The 15535-nt window shown below is 42.2% G+C and overlaps 1 protein-coding gene across 1 annotated transcript; it reads left to right on the top strand.

Moving 5' to 3' along the window:
• Window positions 1-7240: 7240 nt before the first annotated feature.
• LOC307130875 (E3 ubiquitin/ISG15 ligase TRIM25-like) lies at window positions 7241-11607 on the top strand. Its single transcript, XM_079824140.1, has 7 exons — window positions 7241-7353; window positions 7595-8190; window positions 8363-8458; window positions 9399-9632; window positions 9785-9938; window positions 10020-10064; window positions 10202-11607. Exons 2-7 carry the CDS (start codon window positions 7633-7635, stop codon window positions 10729-10731), a joined length of 1617 nt encoding a protein of 538 aa, XP_079680266.1. The 5' UTR covers window positions 7241-7353; window positions 7595-7632; the 3' UTR covers window positions 10732-11607.
• The last annotated feature ends 3928 nt before the right edge of the window (window positions 11608-15535 follow it).

Below are 15535 nucleotides of genomic sequence, written 5' to 3'. Positions count from 1 at the left end.
TATATACTAAAACTGTGTTTTTTTGTTTGTTGCCTCAGGGCAACACTATGCAGTTAGACCACTTTTGTTCAGGCAATATCATAGTATTAGTACCATATGGTGCATTCAAGTCTTCCTGGGAAGTTTGTTTTTACACGTTCAGAAAACTCAAAGAATGTGCATTATGAGTATCATTTATGTTTTTTATTATTATTATTAACACCGATCAGGCATAACATTATGACCTAATATTGTGTTGGTCCCCCTTTTGCTGCCAAAACAGCCCTGAGCCATCGAGGCATGGACTCCACTAGACCCCTGAAGGTGTGCTGTGGTATCTGGCACCAAGATGTTAGCAGCAGATTCTTTAAGTCCTGTAAGTTGTGAGGTGGGGCCTCCATGGATTAGACTTGTTTGTTCAGCTCATCCCACAGATGCTCGATTGGATTGAGATCTGGGGAATTTGGAGGCCAAGTCAACACCTCAAACTCGTTGTGCTCCTCAAACCATTCCTGAATTATTTGTGCTTTGTGGAAGTGTGAAAGAGTTAAAGAGGCTACAGCCACCAGGGAACACTGTTTCCATGAAAGGGTGTACATGTACTGCAACAATGCTTAGGTAGGTGGTGCATATCAAATTTACATCCACATGGATGGAGGACCCAAGGTTCCCCAGCAGAACATTGCCCAAAGCATCACTGCCTCCGCCGCCACACCTTCTTCCCATAGTGCACCTGGTGCCATGTGTTCCCCAGGTTAGCCACACACATGCACCCGGCCATCCACGTGATGTAGAAGAACACGTGATCATCAGACCAGACCACCTTCTTCCATTGCTCCGTGGTCCAGTTCTGATGCTCACGTGCCACTGTTGGTGCTTTGGGCGGGGTCAGGGGTCAGCATGGGCACCCTGATGGGTCTCAATGAGTCTTAGCCGCCCATGACCCTGTTGCTGGTTCACCACTGTTCCTTCCTTGGAGCACTTTTGATAGATACTGACCACTGCAGACCAGGAACACCCCACAAGAGCTGCAATCTTGGAGATGCTCTGACCCAGTCGTCTAGCCATCACATTTTGGCCCTTGTCAAACTCGCTCAAATCCTTATGCTTGCCCATTTTTCCTTCTTCTAACACATCAACTTTGGGGACAAAATGTTCACTTGCTGCCCAATATATCCCACAGGGGCCGTGATGAAGAGATCATCAGTGTTATTCACTTCACCTGTCAATGGTCATAATGTTATGCCTAATTGGTGTATGAATATAATACATGAGGTGTTAGTTGTAATTATTAGTAGTGTTTTTGTATTGTTTTATGTTTTTCAAAATATAATTTTATCTAATGCACATATTGCTTGTTTTCCCTATTGAAAATCTATGTAGAAAACCTTGGAGTTTTAGTACCCTTATGGCACAGTGTTGCCCTGAGGCAACAAACCCATATCTGGTTCAGGGGTGGGGGGGCGACACTTTTTATGATGGATATATTATCTGGGACCCCCAAGCTCCCAAAAAATGGGGTGAAATATTTTTTTCCCCAAAAAATAAAAAGTCATGCCATAGAGGGTTAAGAATCTGTGATTCTATTACTATTATGACATTCGTTCAGATAAAAATACAGGCTTGTGTATAATTTAGAGAACTTAATAGCGTAGCTTAGATGTATTTCTTTGACTAAGATTTTGTCATTTAATTTATGTCATTATTCTTTTAACTAAATTGTCAATACACATAGATTTACATGAAATATTTGATTTAGTATTTTACATTTAGTCATTTAGCAGATGCTTTTATCCAAAGCGACTTACAAATGAGAGCAATAGAAACAACTAGAACAGTCAAGGGCAACAGTATGCAAGTGCTGTAACAAGTCTCAGTTAATCTAGCACAGAACACACAGGACAGAAGTTTTTTTTTTTTTTTTTTTAATTAGACAGACATAAAATGAATAGAATGATAAGTGCTATTCTTGATTAGTCAGGTGCTGCTGGAAGAGATGTGTCTTTAGATGTTTTTTGAAAATGGCTACAGACTCGGCCGCACGAATTGAGATAGGCAGGTCGTTCCACCAGGTGGGGGCGATCCAGGAAAAGGTCAGTGAGAGCGATTTCATGCCTCTTTGGTATGGCACCACAAGGCGTTGTTCACTGGCAGAACGTAAGCTCCTGGAGGGTGTGTAAGTCTGAACAAGCGAGTTTAGGTATATTGGTGCAGAGCCAGTGGTTGCTTTGTAGGCGAGCACCATTGCCTTGAATTTGATGCGAGCGGCTATTGGTAGCCAGTGCAGACTGATGAGGAGAGGTGTGACGTGCGCTCTCTTCGGCTCATGAAAAACCACCCTCGCCGCTGCATTCTGGATCAGTTGCAAGGGTTTGATAGTGCATGCCGGAAGGCCCGCTAGAAGAGCATTACAGTAGTCCAGTCTGGAGAGAACAAGAGCTTGGACCAGGAGTTGTGTGGCCTGCTCTGATAGGAAGGGTCTAATCTTCCTAATGTTGTATAACACAAATCTGCAGGACTGGGTTGTTGCAGTAATGTGGTCAGTGAATTTTAGCTGATCATCAATCACAACTCCAAGGTTCCTGGCTGTCCTGGATGGAGTTATGGTTGATGAACCTAGCAGAATGGAGAGATTGTGGTGAAGTGCTGGGTTGGCTGAGACCACAAGCAGTTCTGTCTTTGCAAGGTTGAGTTGCAGGTGATGTTCCTTCATCTAGGCAGAAATGTCTGTTAGACAGGCAGCGATACGAACACCAACCGTCGGATCATCTGGTTGAAATGAGAAGTAGAGTTGAGTGTCGTCGGCATAGCAGTGATAGGAAAAGCCATAATTCTGAATGACAGATCCCAGTGATGACATGTAGATGGAGAAGAGAAGTGGTCCAAGCACTGAGCCCTGGGGAACTCCAGTAGCTAAATGATGTGACTTAGACACTTCACCTCTCCATGACACCCTGAAGGACCTACCTGAGAGGTAAGACATGAACCACTGGAGAGCGGTTCCTGAGATGCCCATCTTCATGAGAGTTGACAGGAGGATCTGGTGGTTAACTGTGTCAAAAGCAGCAGACAAATCCAGTAAGATAAGTACTGTGGATTTGGAAGCTGCTTTTGCCTGTCTCAGTGCCTCCGTAACCGAGAGCAGGGCAGTCTCAGTTGAGTAGCTGCTTTTGAAGCCTGATCGGTTGATTTCCAGGAGGTTGTTCTGTTCAAGAAATGAAGAGAGCTGATTAAACACAACTCGCTCAAGTGTCTTTGCAATGAAAGGCAGAAGGGATACCGGTCTGTAGTTTTCTAAAAGTGCTGGGTTCAGAGAGGGTTTCTTAAGCATCGGGGTAACCTGAGCCTGCTTAAATGCTGTGGCGAAGGTCCCGGTGTGAAGAGAGGTGTGTACAATGTATGTGAGTGCAGGAGTAACAGAAGAAGAAATGGCCTGAAGGAGGTGGGTGGAGATAGGATCAAGCGAACAGGTAGTGGGATGACTGGAAAGGATAAGTTTGGAGACAACTGCTTCGGAGAGAAAATAGAAGGAGGGGAGTGTGTGTGTGATGGTTGTTGAGATGTGCGTGTCGGTTTGTGGTGTGGAGAATTGGCAGCTGATGGAGGAGGTTTTGTTTGTGAAAAATGATGCAAAGTCATCAGCTGTAAGAGTTGATGAAGGAGGGGGAGGAGGAGGACAAAGGAGCGAAATAGAATGTTTTGAAAAGTGCACGAGAGTCAGAGCAGTTGTTGATTTTGTTGTGGAAGTATGTAGTTTTAGCAGTGGAGACATTAGCAGAGAAAGAAGCGAGAAGAGACTGATACAGGGTTAGGTCAGTAATGTTTGTAGTTTTTTTCACTTCCTCTCTGCCGCCCGGAGTCCAGAGCGATGTTCACAGAGAACATCAGACAGCCAAGGGGCAGAGGGGGTGGTGCGGGCTGGCCTGGATGAAGAGGGGCAGAAGTTGTCTAAGCAAGATGTTAGAGTGGAGCAAAGAGTGTCAGTAGCACTGTTAGTGTCTAGTGCTGAGAACTGAGCAGGTGGAGGGAGTGAGGATGAAACCATAGTGGATAGACGAGAGGGAGAGAGCGAGCATGGATTACTCCGAAAGGTGATCTGCGGAGGAGTGTGTGTTGTGTCAGGAGTCAGTAGGAGGTTAAGAGTGATGAGAAAGTGATCTGAGGTGTGCAATGGAGTAACTAAAGTGTTGTCTGTGGAGCAGTAGAGTGTGTAGATAAGGTCCAAATGGTTACCTGATTTGTGAGTAGCTGTAGTAGATACTCGCTTAAGGTCAAATGAGTAGTTTCTCGCTTAAGGTCAAATGAGGTCAGAAGAGTGGTGAAGTCTGCAGCCTGGGGTTTATCAAGGTGGGTTTTGAAGTCACCGAGCAGTACCAGAGGAGTGCCATCCTCAGGGAAGTGAGAGAGTAATGTATCCAATTCCTCCAAGAAGTTACCCAGTTGACCTGGAGGGCGATAAATAACATGGATTTTAGCAGGGTGAGTGATAGTGATTGGGTGTGATTCAAATGAACTGTTGCCAAAATTTCCAATCATTTGAGATGAGCAAACTAGTACCTCCACCCCTCCCAAATGAGCGAGGGGTGTGTGAAAAAGTGAAATTAGTAGAGAGGGCCGCAGGAGTGGCAGTGTCTTCTGATTTGATCCAGGTCTCAGTTAGGGCCATGAGACTGAGATGTGAATGAGTGGAAATAGATGAAATAAAGTCTGCTTTGTTTACAGCAAACTGGCAGTTCCAGAGACCAATTGGAATGGACATTAATGTAGTAGAGGAAATAGGTACACTACGCAGATTATTAGGATTACGGCGTCTAGAATGTACAGAGCGTGATTTACGGGTGTATGTGGTAATAGTAGAGATTTGAAAGCACATAGTGAAAATGGTTCAGAGAAATAAACAGATGAAAACAAGCAAAACACAAAAGTGGACAAAGTAGAAGGACAGCTATGCTCAAGGGCCTTGTCGGTGTCCTTGCTCGAGTGGAGTTGTGCAGAGTAGAGTTGAATGGTCTTTACACTCTTTGGTCTTCACACGATGAGGGCTTCACACGAGGGCTGCCGCAGAGTACCACTCTATTTATACACACTCTAAGTGTCATTATTGAATACAGCTGGCTACGCCCCGCCGAAACTTTGTTTACTGGCGTGTCTAACGAGAACAACCGAGAACTTCCCAGACCGCGCAAGACTATAACAGCACGTCAATGAATACCATAAACAGACAGACAAACTTTCTACCAGCAAATGAGCTACAAAAACAAATGAGAAATGATACAGTACTCACACGGTTGTTGTCTTCCCTGCTGTTTGATAGCTGCTCTCTGAGCAGATTAGGGAGAGGCAGAGCAGTTTTACATATTTTTAAATCAAGAACTTCTAGAACTAAACATTGTAAATGTGCAAGTTTAATGTGCGGTTCTAGTGTTAATAACAGTTAAATAATGTTAAGCAGTCGTATGGGACAAATAAAAATGTTTATTTATCTTTCTCTCTCTCTCTTGAGAAACAGAAGAACACGCACCCATTGTTTTGGGCTAAAAGCCAGGAAGTGAATTCAAGAGAAATTCAACCTTGCTGTTCTTTGGGGCAAAGCTGACTGTAAAGCTAATATTATTTGAGTTGTATTTCTGTCTGTAAGGCATTCATAAGATCAAACGATTATGACTTTATCATGTTATCATGTTCCTCAAAGCTTCAGCACTGCCACTCTGAGCTCGATTGCCGAGGTAAAACACGGCCCCTCATTACCATACAGACAAAGAAATGAGGAAATAGATAAATGTAGAAATAAATGTGAAAATAAAAGTGGGTGGTCGAAGCCATTTCACTTGCTTGTGAGGCGGCTGGTCAGCCTTCACCTTTGGCTGTACGGGCCCACTCTACAAGGAGTATAGCTGCTTCTAAAGCTTTATTGTCAGGGGTTTCCCTACAAGAAGTGTGATGCGGCGGGGTGGTCCTTGCACACTTCTGTGAGATTCTAAGAACTTGACCTCAGCTCTACACCGGGGACATAGGTGCTTGCTTCTTAGTGCACAATGTTCACATGGACGGGCATCTGGCTCCTATGGTGATGTGGGTATTGCGTTCCCACAGCGATGACGCGGCACGAGTTCCCTTGAAAGGGAACGTCTCGGTTACGTATGTAACCTTAGTTTTGCTGAAGAGGGAACAAGACGCTGCGTTGCCCTGCCATACTTCCTGCAAACCCGTGATCGTCTTTCTTCAGTCTTTTCAGAAGCTAACAGTGTTTGGTGCGGGGGTGCTTTATAGTTTCCTGGTCAATGATGTCACCTGCCTGTGACGTTCTGTCACTCCATTGGACTGATTCCATGCGTGCTTCACAATGCAATCAGACAGAGACGTTCCCACAGCGGTGACGCAGCATCTTGTCACTTTAACCCTAAAATGCAATGTGTAATTCAAAATATGATAAGACATCTGTGAAAAATCAATACTGAAAATTCCTTCATATTAACACAGTACATTGAGCCGCATTTATTTACCATTTAGATGACTGAGTTAACGTCAGAATGTGGTGTGACTTTGATTTTGCTAAATTTTTACTGTTTGAAACCTTTTCAAAGAGGCAGTTTTAACATACACCTTCTATCAGTAGAATTATTTGTTTCAGATTCATCTTAAAATTTCTGCTTTTCTTTAGTATATAATGTTGTAATTTTGATCAAATAACTTAAAAATGTAATGAAATTGTGCATTATGTGTTAACATTCTAGTGATATTTTGATGAAAATGTGACTTTTTAAGAAAATATTTTGTCTCAATTATCTGTGATCTATGTGAGATTGTGTGATTGGTGTGTTTCTCCACAGCAGCTGAATGAGAGTGAAAACCTGCTGTTCTTATAATCAAGAAGCATCACAAAACAATAAATGATTTCTGAAAAGATTTGATGCCAATGACATTGTGACATTGACATTGTACAACACACATGCACAGTTTGCTGGAAGTGTGTTAGAAGCAGTTCAAACACAGAAACACATTTTCTTTATGTTATAAAGAAACAAACCAGAAATAAAATATTATGTAAACTCTTACAAACCATTAAACTAGTCTGATTATTGGTGTCAAGAGAGATATGCTATGATTTTACGCAAAGTAGGCCTACAGAGAGTAGAGCATCAAAACTGCAAAGTCACAGTTTCACACAAACAATCTCTCTCTCTCTCTCTCTCTCTCTCTCTCTCTCTCTCTCTCTCTCTCTCTCTCTCTCTCTCTCCTCTCTCCCTCTCTCTCTCTCTCTGAAGAGAGAAACGAAACCTATTTCTCTGCTACACGAGCCTCTGCTGAAGGATCCACTAGTTTGGTTAAAGCTGTAAACAAGGGAATATTTGACTTGTTATTCTGTCAAAGCAGGTAAGAACATCATTCCTTAACTAAAGGTCTCCTTGCTTGCATTGAAAAAAGAGCATTTAACTATTTCTCTGTTCTATGTTAATCTGCATGTCATCATATGTTTATTATTTTGGTTAAATATTTAGCTTACTATTTTTATCTTAATACACAAAACTGTAAGGATTTTGTAGATTTGTACACATGCTCTTTTATTAGCTCAACATGTTTATTTATACCTTCTTTAATGATTTACTTCTGGCAGAGCAGTTTCTATTTGAGGTATAGTCTGTCTGCAAAGAAATGTCTGAATCTGCAGCGAGTCAGTGTGTGGATCAGTTCAGCTGTCCCGTCTGTTTGGATCGGCTGAAGGAGCCGGTGACGATTCCCTGTGGACACAGTTACTGTATGAGCTGTATTACTGACTGCTGGGGCCAGAAGGAGCAGGGGCCGCCGTACCGCTGTCCCCAATGCAGAGAGAGCTTCAGTCAGAGACCTCTACTGAAGAAGAACACTCTGATAGCTGAGATGATGGAGACGCTGCAGAAGACGTCCCTACAAACGGCTGCTGTGGAGTGTGATGTTTGCACTACAGAGAAGAACAGAGCTGTAAAGTCCTGTCTGCAGTGCTTGGCCTCCTTCTGTCAAACTCACCTGCAGCTTCACTATGAATCTCCTGTGTTTATGAAGCACAAACTAATCCAAGCTTCCAGACACATTCAGGAGAACATTTGCCTCAGTCATGGAAAACTTCTGGAGATTTACTGCCAGGATGATCGTCAATGCATTTGTTGTTTGTGTACTGACAATCATAAAGGACACAGTGTGGTGTCTGTGGATTCAAAATGGACTAGTAAAAAGGTACTATCAACAATAATAAAAAATATTTTATTATTATTATTATTACATTGCTTGGATTTATAGGCTGTAATTTTGATTCACCTTATTACGCCCCTGTAGCAGACTGGAAAGGTTTTGTGTCTGTTTTTGCCTATTATTTTATTATTTGTTATGTTAACAAATCCATCCTCAGGAAGAGATAAAGGAGATAAATGTGGCGTGTCAGAAGCTGATCCAGGAGCGAGAGAGAGGTCAGCGGGAACTCGGTGAAGCTGTGAAGCTTCTTAAAGTATGTTTCTTTGTGTTCTTTAGTTTTAAAATTAGTTTGACACACAAAAAGTCGATATTTTAAATTCAATTAAAGTGCACGATGACCAATCTGTTTTGAGCTCCAAAAATGTTTTTAAAAACTGCTATAAGAATTGTAACATACAATTCTCAATGTTCTTTTTGAAAAAAAAAAAAAAAAAAACAGCATTTGGTGTCAATGGGTACTTTCATTTTTAAGTGACGTGGCAAATTGTAGCAAAAATGACAGTGCTTTAACAAATACATTAATAAATAACAATTGACACAGAACATGATATAGAAGTAATGAAGACCAAGTTCCAGTGAAATATCTTCACAATCCTCTGTGATGTGTTTATGTCCTTCATAATGCTCTGAGTGTGTTTCTCTCCGCAGATGATGAGGTTATGGTACTTGACAGCATCTGAAATATACAATTGAGTTTAGAGTTACAGTGTATCTCTTCCAGTTCAATGTAAAAACAATTATGTTTATGAAGGCCAAAATTAGCAAAAAATGTACAGTATGTGATATGTCACTGTAACAATATGAAAAATAAATTCAAAATCTCTGTTACTTACTTTGTGGAGAAGAGATGAGTATCCTTAACTGAACAGAGCTACTCACACTTTAAACTAAAAAGAGATTTTTTTTTAAATGTATTGACTTTAAGAAAGAAATAATTTACCTGAGAGTGTGACCATAAAATCATAATTTTTTGACATTTAGAGATTTGAAAAACAATAAGCTGGGAAAAAGGAACCCTAAACTTTAACACAAAGAACCATTTCAGCATATAAAGGGTTCTTCAGGATGATACAGTTCTAAATAAAACTGTTACGTGTAAATAACCTTTAAAGAACCATCTTTTTTTTAGAGTACCTGCATTATTTTGAGTCATAACAATGATCTTCATGATCTGATCTTTGTGTCTCTGACAGAGTTCAGCGCTAGAGACCATGGAGGACATTGAGAAGGTCTTCACTGAGCTCATCTGCTCTCTTGAGAAGAAACGCTCTGAGATTAAAGAGCAGATCAGAGCTCAGGAGAAGACTCAGATAGATCGAGCAGAGGAACTTCACAAACATCTGGATCAAGAGCTGACAGAACTCAGAAAAAGACAAGCAGAGATTGACAAACTTCTGATCACTGAAGATCAGATCCAGTGTCTGAAGGTAATACAAGTTTTTATTATTGTCGTATCTGTGTGTTAACCTTCCACATCACAGCATATCACCATAGATGCATGCTTTTCTCTCTTATTGAATGGAAAAAAGTGTCTCATGTTTCACAAATAATGCTAGACAAAATACTTGTCTAATTTCAGAGCTGTCAGTCTGTGTGTGTTTTACCCACATTTGAAGACGTTCCCAGCTTCACTCAACACACTCATCTGTCTTTTAAAGACATTTCAATCGCAGCGTTTAAAGAGGTTTTGAAGGACGTCTGTCAACAACAAACTGCCAATATATCTCGAGATGGTCTGAAACTTTTGATATGTTATTTTGTCATTAATACTCTTTAACCAACAAATTAACTAAACACTTTTTTTGTCTCTTCAGTGTCAAATGTCCATGTTGAAAAGACCCCAAATAATTTTTTGCAGTGTAAGTTGAACTGTTTGTTTTTTTTTCAAGGCAAACACTCATTAATTGATAAGTATCAGTGGATATGATCTGTTACAGTGTGACCATTTTGGAACCAAAGTTTACTTTATTCAATAATGTTGTTCATTCCTCCTCAGATTTCTGTGAACTTCATTTGGATCTAAAGACTGCACACAAAAGCCTCAAACTGTCTGAAGAGAACAGAAAAGTTTCATATTCAGATAAAGATCAGCAATATCCTGATCACCCAGAGCGATTTGATAAGTTCCAATACATCTTGTGTCGAGAGGGTTTGTCCGGTCGCTGTTACTGGGAGGTCGAGTGCAGTGGGAACAGTTGGGCTGTAGCCGTTTGTTACAAGAGAATGAGGCGTAAAGGAAACAATAATGACTGTAGACTTGGATTCAACAAAATATCCTGGAGATTGGGCTATTGTCAGAATAATTTCAGTTTCATGCATGCTAAAGACCAAGTCTCAATCCCTGCTGTCCGCTCCTCTAGAATAGGAGTGTATCTGGATCACAGAGCAGGAACTCTGTCCTTCTACAGCATCTCTGACACAATGACTCTCCTTCACAGAGTCCAGACCACTTTCACTGAACCCTTATACCCTGCTTTTTTTGCTGTGGGTTCATCTGTCAGGATCATAGAGCAGGAAAAAGACTAAAAACAGAATTTATTTCACAAATTACCTGAACTATTCACAAATGCAAAAGGTCAGTATATGGTGTGTATACAGTAGGCCTGCAGGGTACATTTCCACCACTTTTTCCTCACTAAATTGGTTATACTCTTATTAATCATAATCTAATAATCTGAAAATCAGCATTTTTGAGGAAAATTATCTATTTTTGTCATTAGAAAACTGATCTGTACATTTACTTTACGTTGGACATTAAAGGTTTTTATGTATTATTTAATAGGGATTTGTAGACAAAGTATTGATTTAGATTTGAATGATGGCTGTTTTTATTTTGAAGTGAAATGTTATTGTGAGACCCTTGAGGTCAGAAGTCCTGATAAGAAATTGTTCAGAAAACTCCCAGTGGCATGATTTTATTTTAAAAGGGACACTGCACATTAATTAACGTGAGAACTCAAGTCCATCATGTAAATGTGCCAGATTTGGCTGTTTTTCATATGTAGTCCCCGTTGCTTTTACAATGCTTTTATGTTGCTTTTATTGTTTCTTTTTAGAATATAATGTCTGGAATCATTATTTTATAATTCCACGAATTAGATGCTCATTCAGACATCTTTATTATTTAGCATAACATATAGGCCAATTATGTTAAGTCATTTTAATTTAAATGAATAGTTTATTGCTATTTGTCATTAGAAAAATACAGGCTTATGTATAATTTAGAGAACTGTATATTGTAATTTAGATGTGTTTCTTTGACTGAAATCCTGTCATTTAATTCATTTCAGTATTAAATAATTTAACTAATTTGTCAAAATATTTATTTATCAGTTTTGTCTAGTGTCTAAAAGCAAGTCTTGTCTGGTATCCAAAACTCTGGTATATAAAGCTCTAATGCCTTCTATCAGCCTGAGAGTTTATTGAATAATCTTGCGTATGTTTTAATGCTCAGACTCAGACCAGTACAAATCCAGTAAGTGTTATTATATCAATGGAATGAAAATGATTGCTTCATAACATCGTCCTGTGATGTTTAAAACCTTGAAAAAGAGACATTCTCTTATCTCTAACAAACATCCCTTCAAACCACAGGACACAACAATATATAAAGGAAACAGTAAGTGATATAATATATTAAAAACAAAATGACATGAATAAAACAACATAGATGAACAGTTGCTTCTTACAGTAACACACACAGATTGCTATTGAGAATCCTTCAGCTGTGATGAGTTAACAGGGCTTTATTTATTTTTTTGTCTACAACTAAAACATTGTAAATGTATAAGTTTAATAATAACAGTTCAATAATGGTAACCGGTCGCTCATATGGGAAAAAAAAAAAAAACATTTTATGTATTTTATTTATCTTTCTCACACAGTTTCTTTATCTCTCTCTTCTTCGAGACAGAACACACGCCTATTTTGTTTACGTGCTGAAAACCATGAAGTATACAATTCAAGAGAAATGAAACGTATTTCTCCACTATACAAGTGATTTAACCTCTGTAATAGATCCACACCGCTGTTCTTTGAGGCAAAGCTGTAACGTTAATAACATTTGAGCTGTATTTCTGTCGAGGTAAGGACTTCATTAGATTTAAAGATTATCATGTTGTCTACTTTAAAAAGAAATCGTGTGCGATCATGTATTTGTGTGTGTATGTGTGTACAGAGCATGTCTACTCCTGTAACTTGTAACAGGCCTGGTGAAACTAAATGTTGCTTTGTACAAAATTGCTAAACTTTTATTTATTTATTTATTTATTAATGTTTTGGTAAAAACACAAAACAAAAAAGCAAAATAAAACTAAATGTAAGTGCTATTCAAACGGAATATGCAATTACATAATGTACACGTGCTACAAAAACGTTTTACACATGATTCTTTAAAAATACAAACTTATTTCAGTGGTGGTCTTGACTAAAAAGACTATTCTATTCTGGGATAAATAGGCTACAAGTTCAAAATACACATTTTACTGACAGCATGTGGCTACAACATTTGAGTGATTAAATGGGTTACGTTACAATTAAGTGTGGAAACTTTTCTCTCAATTAAATTTTGGTTAGATTATCTAATTTATTTTGTTGTTTTTATGTTTATATGTGGCAGTCCAAGTCCAAGTATATCTAACTTAGATACTTGGACTTGGACTGCCACATATAAACATAAAAACAACAACATAAAGTCCAAGAGATAGAAGCTCATTAGCAATCGCTCAGTTCCCACGTCCCGCCACGTTTGTGCTGCAGTTCGGTCTAGGCCAGTGGTTTTCAAACCCTGGGTCGCGAGACTTAAAAAAAATGGAATTACATAAAAAAAAAAAAATGTGTTTAATAAAATCAGTCTATAGGCCTATATAAAAGGAATAAATAAGCGAAATATATTTGACTTAAATAATTAACAGATTAACAAAAAGAAAGAAAAACTGCGACTGTGCTGCTGAGTTTGGTTGATTTTTGTGAGGCGCGGCGCTCCTCGAACAAGTTCACGGAAAGGAAACCAGACGACAGAAAGCACATCTTGTTTTCTTTATTTTATAATAGCCCAATGTAAATAAACATTTTGCAATTTTGAACGATTATCTGTATGACCAAAATGACGGAGTATTTTATGGTTCCTCTGCTCATTCGCATGGGCGCCTCATGCACGCAAACATATTCCAGCATTGCGAACTTGACATCGCAGCCTGTTCATTATCAACATAAAATAGTCAACCTGTCCAGGAGCCCACGGCAGCATGTCTGTTGCACATGGCACCCCAACCCGTGGCGGAGGCATCCGTTGACACAACAACATGCCTGGAAACTCATTCTAAGGGCACACCAGCCCGTAGAAAACTGAGGTTCGACCATGGGGTGAGCGTCTGAAGGCAGGCCGGAGTTACTAGGACCCGGAGCGTGCCAGACCGCCCTGCCCATCTCGGGACTCGATCGCGAAGCCAATGCTGAAGCGGTCTCATATGTAGCAATCCGAGCGGCGTCACCGCGGCTGCAGATGCCATATGCCCCAGGAGCCTCTGAAACAGTTTCAGTGGAACCGCACTCTTGCTCTCGATTTGACGGAGGCAAATCAGCAGAGACTGCGCGCGCTCGCTCGTAAGCTGCGCGCACATGGCGACCGAGTCGATATCCATACCGAGAAAAGAGATCCTCTGCACGGGGCAAAGTTTGCTCTTCTCCCAGTTGACCCGAAGGCCCAGACGGGCTAACTGCTGGAGCACTAGGTCTCTGTGTTCGCAAACCTGCGCTCGAGAGTGACTCATTATGAGCCAGTCGTCGAGGTGGTTCAGGATGCAAACCCTGTGCTGCCGGAGAGGCGCAAGGGCTGCCTCGACAATCTTCGTGAAGACGCGAGGGGACAGAGCTAGCCCGAATGGAAGGATCGCGTACGGATATATCCTCGACCCTCGAAAGCAAACCGTAGGAACGGTCTGTGTCGAGGTAGGATGGAGACATGGAAGTAGGCGTCCTTCAGGTCGATCGCTGCAAACCAATCCGCTGGACGAACGCATTCGAAAAGGCGTTTTGCTGTCAACATCCTGAACGGAAGCCTGTGAAGGTATCGGTTCAGGACGCGCAGGTCCAGGATCGGTCGTAACCCACCGGTTTTCTTGGGTACAATGAAGTAGGTTCTGTAGAAGCCGGACCTCATCTCGGCTGGAGGGACAGGCTCGATCGCACCCTTCGCCAGTAGGGTGGCAATCTCCGCACGCATGACAGGGGGCATTGGCCCCGATCATAGTGCAGCGGACTCCCCGGAAGCGGGGAGGAGCCTGCGCAAACTGAATCGTGTAGCCTGACGGTCTTCGCGACCCAGCGGGACAGTCCCGGAAGCTGAAGCCAGGCTCCCAGGAACTGCACCAGCGGGGTCATTCGGACCACAGACGTACCCAGGGTGGGGCAGCGAGGCAGCGTTACCAGCCCGGACGTGGGAGGCGTAGCATGAGCTCATCAGCTCCACCCTCGTGCATGTCCTTGAGCATCCTGGCCTGGTAGACCTGAAGGATGGCCATGGCATGCAAAGAGGCAGCAGCCTGCCCCGCAGCTCTGTACGTTTTCGCCACTAAGGTTGATGTGAAACGACATGGCTTTGGAGGGGTGCTTAGGATCACCACGCCAGGTCGAAGCGCTCTGAGGACACAGTTGCATCGCAACAGAATGTTCGACTGGGGGGACCCCAGTGTACCCGTTGGCCGTGGCCCCATCAAGAGTGGAGAAGGCGGAAGAAGTCGCCGAACGGCCGCAGGAAGACAACGGGGACTTCCAGGACCGCGCAACCTCGTCATGCTGCTCGGGGAAGAAAGGTATTGGGGGCGGGGACTGACGGGTGCCAGCGCGCGGCGCCCCCAAAAACCAATCATCCAACCGCAAGCGCTCAGGACAGGGCAGAGGGTTCCACTCTATCCCAAGACTTGCGGCTGCCCGAGACAGCATGGCTGTCAGCTCCGGGTCCGACTCGGGCAATGCTGGCGCGCCTGAAGGTGGCAGCACAGCCGAGTCATCATCCTCGGAGGACTCTAGCCCACCTTGTGATGCGGCGACCGACATTGCATCATCCTCCGGAGCGCAAAACGAGATGTGCGGGGGCGCCAGAGCCGGGCCCGCGATCTCCGCCTGAACACTCGCGGGTTGCGGTGCGCTAGAGGGGGGTGTGGCCCGAGGCATGAGCATCTCGGTTTTGTTCCACACCGTCACCCTCAGGTCACCCTGGCCACCAGCCAAAGTACCGCCTCTCGTGGAGACGGTAGATTGGGGTGTGGCAGAGGGGACTCTCACTTCTTTACGAAGATTATCGAGTCTGGACCGCAGCACCGCGATGGTC

Source organism: Gobio gobio (genome assembly GCF_949357685.1).
Source record: "Gobio gobio genome assembly, chromosome: 8".
NCBI lineage: Eukaryota > Metazoa > Chordata > Actinopteri > Cypriniformes > Gobionidae > Gobio > Gobio gobio.
The sequence above is the reverse complement of the archived record's forward strand: the minus strand, read 5'-3'. Positions and strand labels throughout refer to the sequence as shown.